This window comes from Engystomops pustulosus, chromosome 2 (genome assembly GCF_040894005.1).
Source record: "Engystomops pustulosus chromosome 2, aEngPut4.maternal, whole genome shotgun sequence".
In the NCBI taxonomy this organism is placed as follows: domain Eukaryota; kingdom Metazoa; phylum Chordata; class Amphibia; order Anura; family Leptodactylidae; genus Engystomops; species Engystomops pustulosus.
Window position 1 is genome coordinate 136,644,699 of NC_092412.1, and position 12,345 is coordinate 136,657,043.

The 12,345-nt window shown below is 38.6% G+C and overlaps 1 protein-coding gene across 1 annotated transcript in view; it reads left to right on the forward strand.

The window, feature by feature from the left end:
- Positions 1-12,345, forward strand: part of COL16A1 (collagen type XVI alpha 1 chain) — a 129,414-nt gene that overhangs the window by 83,308 nt on the left and 33,761 nt on the right. Inside the window, exons 33-42 of the mRNA XM_072136625.1 lie at positions 29-82; positions 266-307; positions 405-440; positions 1,163-1,216; positions 1,974-2,042; positions 9,324-9,377; positions 10,993-11,019; positions 11,281-11,322; positions 11,400-11,441; positions 12,088-12,141. Of these exons, the coding sequence (XP_071992726.1) occupies positions 29-82; positions 266-307; positions 405-440; positions 1,163-1,216; positions 1,974-2,042; positions 9,324-9,377; positions 10,993-11,019; positions 11,281-11,322; positions 11,400-11,441; positions 12,088-12,141 (474 nt within the window). The remainder of the gene's footprint in view (positions 1-28; positions 83-265; positions 308-404; positions 441-1,162; positions 1,217-1,973; positions 2,043-9,323; positions 9,378-10,992; positions 11,020-11,280; positions 11,323-11,399; positions 11,442-12,087; positions 12,142-12,345) is intronic.

Sequence of the window (12,345 nt, forward strand, 5' to 3'; positions counted from 1 at the left end):
CTATAATAACAGTCCTTTTGTTTAATAGGGTCAACCTGGTTTACCTGGAGTTCAGGGTCCACCTGGAATAAAGGGAGCCCAGGTGAGTTACAGATTAAGGCTGCATTTAAACTAAAGTATGCCCGCCAGGTCATTTTTTTTTTTACTTTAATAGCAAACCAGTACATATTGTATACCATGTAGGTTAGCATGGCCTTAAAATGCATTTCTTTAAAGTATTAGACATATGATAAAGCATTATTCTTATAAAGAATTTCCCATGCAGGGAGAACCTGGGCCTCCAGGAGAGGGAAAAAGAGGACCACAGGCAAGTACAAAAATGACTTTTTAAAATGTTTTTTACTATTCAATAAGTACAATAATTATTATCATCAGATGTGAATATAACTGTGTCCACTTTCTAGGGAGAAAAGGGAGATTTTGGATTACCTGGAAAAACTGTGAGTACTATAATTTATCAAGATTTTCAAGCTATAATGTAGGTTATATGTGTGCAGCTCTATATGCCTCCAAACGGAATAGAAAAAGCTTCTTTATGTTTCCACAATCAATGGCATGCAGATGAAATGTAAGGGATCCTAAATGTGATTATACAGCATCATGCATTGGGGCTCTAGGCCATCATTTATTAATACATCCTTTGGGTCTCCTTTTTACAAGAGGTGTTACATGTTACATATGACATGTAAACTTAAGGGCACATTCACATGGCCGTCTACGGGGACGTACGTGCGGCCGCAAATTTGCGGCCGCATGTACGTCCCCATAGACGGCAATAGCGGCGCGGTGCAGATGCGGCCCGCACACCGCAAAAAGATAGAGCATGCTCTATCTTTTGGCGTGTGTACGGCCGTGCGCCGCTATTCTCTATGGAGGGAGGAGGGGCTGCCTCCTCCTCCTCTCCAGCACACGGCGGTATGCCCGCACGGCTTACTGAAAAAGGTACATATGACATGTCCCCAGCTTCAGAGAGGCAGCAGGTGTCACTTGGGACACTTTGGTATAGTACTTGTCCATTTTTAGACTGCAGAACTGAAACCTGACAACAGGATTGCAAGTCATATTAGACTTCAACTCATTATACTTAAACAGTTGTTGAAGGAAGAGGTTTTAAACGTACACATTATTTAGCCAATTATGTTTTTCGTTATTATAATTCTAGGGTCCACCCGGCCCACAGGGTCCTGCAGGATATGCTGGCCTTAAAGGTGAAAAGGTATGTATACAACCTCTACAACATAGGTCACCAGAGGGATCCATATATGTCATGCTGCCTGGACAGAAGCTCGACCCCAAATTTCCAAATTTCAGCTACTGCTAAATATTTTCCAACATCTAAAGTTCAAAAGGCCTTAAAAATTTAAAAATCACCAGAATTTTCAATACCTAACCCATATCACACATACAGTATGGTTTTGAATATCCTATTAAGCTTTCCTTCTCATATGTTAAAAAATTACCCTTTTATTTTAAAAATGTAATTAATTCTAAATGAAAAGCTTGGAAGTGTAACACAGTGTGAGTTATCTGAAGAGATAAAATGTGGTAGAAAAAAAACAAAACCCTATTTTGGACTCCATAGCACCTAGATTCTTGCTGGATGCTGCCCCACCAGACTTTCACTCTGATTCCTCTGAGGGAAAATGTTACTCTTTTCTGGCAAGAAGCAACTCTTTGCTAGTCACGTGCATAAGACTTTGGAGATGATTTTTTTGGGAGGTTAACTTTTAGCTTAAACAAGCGTAAAAAATGATAAAAAGTATATATCATACCCTACCTGAGGGTTTGTTAGTTTAGTGCTGAAAAAGCAGGTGACATATTGCCTTTAGATCTACTATGACTAATGCTAAATCATCCTTTTACATACATGCTTCATAAATAGAAAAACATAATAATTGTAGTGCAATATTTAATAACATAGTCAAAAAATATATTTTTTTAAGTAGACAATTAATGGAGAATATATTTTGTAGGGCAATGCTGGACAAAAAGGTGCAACAGGAGCTCCAGGAATGCCTGGCATGGGAGCCATGGGACCACCAGTAAGTACAATGGATTTGATATACAATACAATCTTTCATGATTATTCACACTGCTGGGTATCTACCAGCAGCATGAATACAGCTTTATGTTTATTAGTAGTGATGATTCCCTCCTTTAGTCAAAAAACATACTTTTCTTTTAAGTATCCTACTCTCTGCAGCTGATACTCCCTGCCGTTGCAATATATAGACAGACAGACGGAGGGTTCATGCACAAAGGGAGTAGAGAAGTGGTTACAAGTGCTTTGGGGGCATGTAACAGTCAGAGACCCTGATACCCAGAGGTTGATAAATAAAGATAGAATCCAGTGGTAGTTTTCCGGTACTTGATTAATCCTCTTCATTTTACTGATCCTTAGAGTCTCAGGTGTCACATATCTAGCAGTTGTATATGGATGACTTATTCTATGGTTACTTATTATATGGTCATAAAACCTATCACCTGTCTACAGGACTATCTGACCACTGAGACTGCCCATTTATCATGAGAACAGTGGTCCAGTTTGCTTCATGTATTTATGAAGAAAACTAAAATGAAAATTCTAAGAAACTCTGTGGCCCTTTTTTGTTTATATGTTTCCGTTTTCTGCTCTCCATCTTCAAAAATCCATAATTTTTTTATTTCCTAGTACAAATATGTATGTGGGCTTGTTTTCTACATATCAAATTGTACTTTACAGTGAATGTTTTTCATTTTTCATGCTGTGTACTGGGAAGCGGAAATAAATGCATTTGCACCATTTTCTTGTGGACTCTGTATTTATAGCTTTCCATTTTTGTTCCAAATAACACCTCTTTATGGCTTGGGTTGGTACAATTACAATACCAAATTAATAAAGGCATTAATTAGTTTTAATAGGTTATAAAAAATGCCTCCGGCAGATGCTTGGTGATGCATAGCAACCCTTGTCGCTGCTTGATGACCTCATGGCAATGATTTAATCCAAGGTTTTTTAATCCGACGCAACCTTGTCAGGGGCATTTAAATGGTTAACACCTGCGATCAGTGAAAGCTACGAAGTCTCTATTTACCTACCATATCTCTGCTTCATGTTAGTTATATTATCATTTATTTCATTTCCTTTATTAAGATGTTCAAAAACTTTCCATTCTAACAGAAAATTACTAAATCTGCAAGGAAATATTCAGAATCAACCTTTTTAAGCACCAGGTTAGTTATGATTGGCTTTTAAAGGCCTATTCACTGGAAAGCCCCAATTAATCACCCATCCTGAACATCTTGAGTTATTAAAAAACGTTTTATCAAATGCGTTAATCTTTTAAACATTTCACAGGGATTAAAACAAAGTGTAGGGGAAATTGTGAAGTTAAAATTTAATCTATAGTAAATTCTTTTAGCCCTAAAATTTACATATTCAAAAAAAGTGTAAGTCTAAAATGCTTATGAGGATTTGGTGCACAATTTCTCTCCAACATGGAAATGCCTCACATCTGGAGGTATGCTGCCATTTGGGCACACAGCAGGGTACAGGACAGAAGGAGCGCCAATGGGCTTATCAAGGGCAGGTTTAGCTTAAATTGTTTTCAGGCACCATGACATGTCTCTAGAGCCCCGGAGATAACGGAATAGTGAAAAACCACAAGTGACCCCATTTTGGAAACTTAACCCCTCACTGAACATATCAAGGACTATAGTGAGTATTTTGACTACACAGATGTTCTACAGAATTTGATAAGATTTGGTTATAAGAATAATATACCCTATATGTGGCTGTAAACTCTAGTATGTGCATAAATGAAAGAGTGTTAAGAGGGCACAAAAAGGAAAAAGTGCTACTTTTAGAGGTCAGATTTTTTTTTTACCAGAATACCTTTCAGGTGCTATACTGCATTTGCAGGGCCCCTGAGGTACCAAACAGTGGCAATCCCAGATGCAATTTTACAAAGCACTCAGTCATCTAGGAGTGTAGTAATTCATCTCGGGGTGTAGTACTCGGGCATTTTGTACTTACTGGTTCGGATGATGCAAAATAAAATTTGCTAATTTTTGACATTTGCTCAGCCTGGTTTTGAGGGACATGGTTCACAGTGAGGGGTAGTGTCTTTCCTCACCCTTCTAGTTATGTAGATATACCTTGCTATTCTAGAGATCCCAGAATTACTGCTGCCTTCAGCTTGCTCCTGCTGTTCATGGCCTTCAAATATATAACAGTATAGGGTTGTAGTACCTGATTAGAAAGATCTACCCCATAGGTTTAGTGGTCTGTTCTGTGGACTGGGGGTGGATGGATTGTTGTGGAGGATAGTGAAAACAAAATCATCACACTTGTCCTTGTATTTTATAAGCATCAAATTTTTTAAGCAGCCCTTTCCAAATACGGGGATACTTTTATAAAAGTTGTCCACATAAATATGGTAACCACAATCCAGTATAAGTTGGACTAAATCCCAAGTAACCTTCCTGTTTATTCCCAGGACAGGGAGACAATCTGGTGGTTCAGTATTTGCATCCTTTCCCTCATTGAAGAAGCGCATTGTATAATGCAGGCCATGTACTGCTTCAACCCCATATTTAGCTCTTTTATTGGGGAACTACTGGTGAATATCTAATCTGCCTTTAAAGTGGACATGCTACTTGTCCCCGGCAAGGCATTTCTGGGATGTATATATCTGTGTTTGATGGGAGACAGACCAAAACACGTATTTGGCAAATGAAAAATAGCAACGGGACCAGGATGGTTATTTTTTTATTCCTTTTTTATATATTTGGAAGAAAATGAAAGGGGAATAGGAGATTCCTTCTTCAGATCTTCTGCAGTCTCTGCAATGGGATTGGTGCACTGCTGTGGAAATGGACCAATCATAGCGATCACTGATCAGCACCTGCTGTGATTGGTCCATATACTGTGTTACCTAGTCCCTTGCTACCGACAACAGTTATCCTCAATGCAGTGTCAGTATGCCACCTGGCACTCTAACCCGTTTACTGCCGTCAATACATGTACGTCATAATGCGGCAACAGACCCTATTTCCTGACATATAGGTATGGCAGTTTGCACTAAGGAGTTAAACAATAGTCTCTATAAACTAGTTGTGGATGATAATTTATGCAATTAATGAACATTTTATCTGTATGTATTATAGCAGGAGTAAACAACCATTACATATGTCTTGCAATAAGCACATGAGTAGTGGCAGCATTAAAATTCAGGACTTAGGTCTCAACAAATGCCAACAACCTTCCTCACCATTTGGAAGGTCCACAACATTAGATTAAAACCTCACTAATCAGTTGTTCAAAGCAGCAGGAGCACTTGAGTGAGTGCCACTTAAAAGAAATGGGTCATCATTTTTTATTACGGCAATTTTTTTTCTTTTAAATACAGATTTTTGTCACGGGATTCGTAAGTCACGGGATATTCTGGGTTTTAAGTATGGTGAGATTCATGAAAAAATATCACTATACGCAGAGGATATCCTGCTTTTTTTCGGTTCACATGAAACCATCTCAAGGGTCTTTACAGTGTTTTCGGAGTTTGGAAAGCGATCTGGACTAATAATAAACTGGCAGAAATCTGCCTGTCTTCCAGTAGACCCATTAGGTGGTTTCATGCCCAGGGATATAGAAATTTTGGCATCGGACGGCTCTATAGACTACCTGGGGATAAAAATCTCAGTGGATATACTTAGATTTACCAAGCTCAATATTACACCATTATTAGGACACGTCAGAAAGAAAATTAAAATCTGGAAAAAAACTACCTATTAATTTGCTGGGTAGAATTGCTTTGATTAAAATGTTACTTCTAACAAGCTACTTCTAAGCTGCTCCCAATAGAAAAGGGAGGTTATGGCCTGCCAGATATGAAAGTTTATTTTTTAATTGCACAACTAAAACCTTTTCTGACATGGGACTCTCTGCCTTTGGCGGACCCACATTCTAGGTTATTACGGACTGATGAGGGCATAACGAAGTTGAATATACTAGAAATATTGGAGACTGGCATATGGGATGGGCAAAATAGAAATAAATCTTTTCCAACACTTTCCCTTATGTCTCAGGTGTGGAGAGAGATAAAATCCCTCTGGACATTGGTTGATCTACTTACATTTACCCCTATATGGAGGAACCTGAACCTGGGGGTTCCTGGGTTTCTGGCCTCACTTGGATTGCTAGGGGTAATATACTTCCACCAAATAATTAGGAGTGGTAGTATGAAGTCCTTTCTTGCAATTCAAGAAGAATTTGGCATCGCCCAGGTCTGCTATTTCACCTATTTACAATTGGCTCACTGGTAGTCCACTTCTCATAAGGCAGTGATGGACTGGGGTAGTTTGCCCCCTGTGATAAATATAATTTGGGCCTCAATCAATAAAAAAATTAACAACCAAAAACTTTATAACATGTTGTTATTACAAAGACATCACAGGTACTCTAATAGAGTGGCGGAAAAATGGGTGGAGGAAGAGGGGATTTTGGAGGACCAGGCGTGGTTAAAATCGTGTAGAGACATTTGTAAAATACTTAAAATCCCTTCACATCGACTGGCCCAACTTGGTCCATTCTCCAAAGAACATATTATACACCAAAAAAAATGTCAACATTTTCTGGAGAAATGGTTTGTTGTAAAAGATGTTGTAGAGAAAAAGCTGATGATGTGCACACTCTCTGGTTCTGCCCATCTATTGAAAGTTACTGGAAAGTTATTAGGGTTACTGAATGTGTTGAAAGGAGTTGAAGGTCCTGACAGGGGGTAGTCCGTAGCAAAAAAGTTGCTGTTTCTTGCTAGATTCTGTATTATAAAAAAATGGTGCTCATCAGACCCGCCCTCACCCGCCCTTTGGAAGCGAATAACTAATGAGACAATTTTGGCTGAGGTTTGTGGAAATAGTGGAAGGGGCTCAAAATCTAAAGTAATCTTCTTCAAGTTATGGTCTAAATGACTGGACTCTTTTCTCTCAACAGAGGAGAAGAGGGTGTTGGGGTACCCAGTTGAATTAGTGTAGGTGAGACATGGGCATGGGGAGAGAGAGAGCCCTCCCCCCTTTTTTTTTTTTTTCCTTTTTTTTTTTCTTTGTTTGGGAAAGGTCGTCGACTTATTAAGATTTATTAAACGTGATTATGAGGTGATTTGTCGAGGGTGGGTGGTAATGGTACTATTTGTCTTAACTACGTTGTATTGGTTATTGAGGGTGGGTGGTAGGGGGCCTAAAGGTATTTTATGTTCTAACCAGACTGTATTGGTACCTTGTGAAAAATTGTATATGTATCTATGTTTTTATGACTATTTTTGTACTGTATATACTTTGCATAATAAAAAAAGGATTAAATAAATACTGATATTTGGGGAATTTTTTATCGCTTTTGAGGAAAATATTAATAATATGATAATTTTTAATATTTCCCACTATTAGCCCACATTTGAGGAAATATTAATAATGATAGAATACTTTTTAATATTTCCCACTGTTGGCCTTCAGTTATACCTTAAGCTGTGTACTAAGTCAATGTCCATATGACAGTAATGAGCTGACCCTGCCCTTCTCAAGCTCTGTCTATTCTGTTACAGGTATCTTTACTGATCTGTATCATAAAGATAAGCCCCTAATTATGTAGAGTCTCCTTTAATTTTTTTTCCCAAAAAACTAAAAATATTGTAATTAGACAGATTATACAGTATATGCATGCCCCTACTCTTTTTATTTTAGCTTTGTTAACCAGGCTAAAGTAAAGAGAGTGGGGGAGTGCATTTATAATCTGATGCATATATAATTTTGATTGTTTTACTAAATCTTTTTTACAATAATGTACTTTTTCAATGTTCAATTACATTTGAAAAACAGTGCCATATACTTTCTACACAATGTATGTTGTGCCTGGTAAACAGAAAAGATCCTGCAGTCACTTGTCTGAACAATGTGGTATCAGACTTATACTTAAAGAATTCACTTGTTAAAGTGGCTATCTGACTTTCTTAAAAAATTTAGCAGTACACTGAGGGGGCCTGTAAAAATAAACATGTACTTACCTCCTCTGCCACTCTACCTCTGTTTGTTGGAGGCGTTCCCCTTGGTGCTGGGACATAAGATGGGTGGGTGTGCCAGTCATCCGGAGTTTTCTGTTTGGTGACCAGGATGAGGTAAGTACACGTTTATTTTTTTATACAGGCCCCCATGACCCAGCGCTACATTTTGTAAGAAAGTCAGACAGCCCCTTTAAGTAAGACATCTCAGCTATTGTACAGCGAACTAAGCTTTTTTTTTTTTTAATCGAATGAACAGTGGTATTCCCGAATGAAGGAACCTTACTGATCTGATATTGTTGTTGGCAATTGAGGTGCACCCCAAAACTCTGTTTTTTCCCCATTCCTCTTTACCATCTATGCAACTGACTTCAGCCACAACTGGGACTGTTACCACCAAAAATTCTCTGATGATACGGTTATTGTAAGCGGTGTGAAAGATGGGGACATCATCAACTCCTTTGTGGTCTGAAGCAAAAACAATAACCTTATCCTTAACTCTGACAAGACGGAGGAAACAATCATCGACCCACGTAGGAATAAATCAGTCCAATCCATAAATCAGGCAACTCAACATCAATGACAAAACCCTTGAACAAGTCAAAACTTACAAGTACCTGGGTGTAGTAATCGTTGAGAAACTAGACTTGACCGAAAACTGTTGTCTGGCAATAAAAAAGGCCACATCACAATCTTACTTCCTTTGGAAACTCAGGTTTCCTAAACATATGCAAAAAAATCCTGAGACTGTTTTATGAGTCCTCAATTGCGAGCATTTTATTCTTTGCAGTCACCTGCTGGGGGGGGGGGGGCACTATCAAAAGAAGAGATGAGAGTAAAATCGCAAAAATCAGGAGAGCCCAGGGTATCGTGGGCCCACCACTCTTTAGCTTTGAAGAGGTTTGGCAAAGTAGATGTCGCAATCACATCAAACAAATCACACCCTTTGTATCATCTAATTGCTAATCAATTGAGAACATTCATCAAGCGCTACCGCCAAATTAAATGCTCTACGAAAAGGTTCAGGAACTCCTTCATTCCAATGTCTGTACAACAAAACAATCGGCACCGCAGGAATGATTATTTATTTATTTATTTTAGTTATTTGTGTGTTTATTGCCTATATGTAATCCCAGCTTGGACAGTGTGTGTTCAACTTAATCTCCCGAAAGGAATAAAAACAGTTACATTGTATTGTATTGTATTGTATAACTTATCCTATGAGAAAGGTATATTTTATGGGCTAAAGAAGTACTATAGACACAATTTGGGTTAATTGTGCTTTTTATTAATCAGGGAAGTGATGGAACACCAGGCAAGCCAGGATTTCCAGGAAGTAATGGTAGAACAGTAAGTTACAGACTCATATATAATTCATCTGTTACACTATTCTTTTCCTGCTTTGAAGATCCTTAATTCAAAGGTTTAGACAAAGCTGAAATTTCATTATTTAACTAGAAATTTTAACCTGTTCAGCCTTTATAATATATAAGCTACCACAATGTTTTTCTGTGAGGCTATAACTACCAACGCCACCTGCGGTAGCGCAAAAAAATACCCATATCCGGACAGGAAAATATAAAACGTCACTTTTAATGATAGATTGAAATAAAAAGTGGTAGTGTAAAGACTGTTAACTACTCCACTTGAGAAACTTCACGTTAAAAATACAGGTACCTATGGCTCTTAGGTGATCTGTAGAAGGCTATAGCGAACAATTGTAGGAAGAGAGATAAGCCTGTAGTCAGGAGAACATATACTCTCCACAGTGTGTGTCAGAGTACTGAGGGTGGCTGAAGTGGCTAAGGAGACTAATATAGTACGTTCCTCGTGTAAAGGGTTATTGTATTTAAACCCAGTACAGCAGGTTCAGTAGTGGGGGGATCAGTTTTGATCCCTTTTACATACCGAACATAGCTACGTCCCTCAAGTATAATATCTCTGTGCTCACACACTTCAATGTGCTATGCACCTCTTATAATACCTAATCCTGACGGAAGTCCAGGCATAGACTCTAGCTGGACCCTGTTAGTATGACCTATCCTACATAGTCACTGATTAGGGCAAAAGTATACTGAAAAGAGCCTAGGTAATCCTGCTAATTAAAATAACAAAAAATTAGCCCCCCGACATGTTTCACCGGAGCACCGGCTTCATCAGGGGTCGGGCTAATAGTGTGTGTCGGCTCGGTAAAGCCGAGTTTATAAAGAGAGAGACCCTCCCACATTTGGGTTATGTTCCAATCAACTGTGCGAACTGATGACCAGCCTCCGAGTGTTAATTGGTCCATACCGTATGCTGTGTGTCAAGCAGGTCCGATCAGCTGCTCGAAACTGTCAGGGGGAGTTGCCGAGTCCATTCATCCCAAGCGCGCATGTCAGATGACTCAGTATGTATGCGCATGTCAAAAGACTTAGTGTGTGCGCTGAGATTATCCATGTGTGCGCATGTCGTGGGACTTAGTGCGCACACCAGGTAAGTAGTATCTGCGCATGCCTGGCCACTTGGTAAAGAAAACACACTGAGTCGATATGGGTATTTTTTTGCGCTACCGCAGGTGGCGTTGGTAGTTAAAGTATACTTCTATATCCCTGCCGTGACAGTAGGTCCAAAAAGTTTTTTCTTCTTTTGATTTCTGTGAGGCTACACACAAAATATACTAATTGTCTAGTCTGAACAAGGGTTCACTATTACCATAACCAATTTGAAGAAAATGTATTATTTTACACATTCATACCAGACTGACTGAATTTACCACTTATCCACATGAAAGGTAATAAATGTCTAATTGATTCCCAAATGGGACCCCCACTGCCATCCTTACCATTTATCAATGCATTCATATAACAGTGTTCTGTCAAAGTTGTGTCACATTTCCTCATCTTTTAATTTGTTTCATTTTTATTACAGTTTATTAGATAAATTACGTTACTTCAATAATAATATTTGAATCTTCTCTTTCTAGGGAGACAAGGGAGACAGAGGTGAAAAAGTAAGTGCATTATTGTATCATTTATGTACAAAGTATAGATGTGTAGTTGTATTTGCATTGTTAATGGGGTCAGCCAGGGCTTTTTGGTTTGTTTACCTTCAAAAATACCAGAAAAGTAAAGAGGCATTTAGGATACATTTTAGTTTATGGAAGCCATGACATGACAAGAGTGTGAACATATTCTAGTTCTGCTAATAGGAATAGTGTTCCATAAACCATTTAACGGATTATTATCACAGTCAGATGTTTTATTCATTTTAGGGAGAAGCAGGAGTGTGTGCATGCCCTCCTGGACCATGGATGGTAAGCATCTTTTCACTGATAATCTATAAGTTCCCTTCTAGCTATAACAAAAAATCTCAAATATTTCTGTTCCCCAGGGAAATGCAGAGAATGGTGACTTCTGGCGTTATGGTATTCAGGTCCGTTTTATATTGAACTTTATTTAACTATGTTAGTTACAAGAATAGTGTAATTGTATCCTTCTAAAAAACAAGAAATATGTTGTACTTACCTCCCTCCAGCATTTTTCTCCAGCCCTGTGCCTACCATCACCACTGGTCCTACCCGCTCCAGGTCCTAAATGCGACCTGTGTATGACCATCACCACTGGTCCTACCCGCTCCAGGTCCTAAATGCGACCTGTGTATGGTTACACCACTAAGAAAAAGAACAACCCCATTAAGCTGATGCTCTTTGCCAGTGTTCTGTGATAATGGCTTATCGCACCAAGAACAAAGGCATCAAGTAGTTATGATCCAATTTACCCCCTTTACATTTTCTATTGGTAGAGATCCAGAGGCGTCCAATTATATTACATGGTCAGCCACTTCCACCAAATTTGATGGACTGCATGATATTTATCGAATATGAGTAGCCAGCGTAAGAGAATGTGGTATAGATTAAAAAAAACACTCCCTTTGGGAATCTAAGTATCATCAGTGTATTTCTTATCATATAAACAGTATAGGTTTTTAATATCAATATTAAAATATCAACCAACAGATTTTTATAATATTCTCATAATTAATTCAATTGTTTGTTCTTTAAATATCCACTTTGTTTTAGGGACCTCCGGGACCACCTGGACCTCCTGGTCCTCCAGGATTACCCGGTCACCAGGTGAGCCGTATTCTTAATTTAGGAAAGAAGGGAAACCTCTGGATCCCCCTTCAAAGTCTATAGTGGGAATACTCATGCATGATAATACTATTATTAGCAACATTTTTCCAGCCAGCATGAAATAGATGTTGAATACATTTGTGGCCTTCATAGAAATACAATGGAAGATATTACCATGATGCATGACTTTGCATGCCCAGTTGC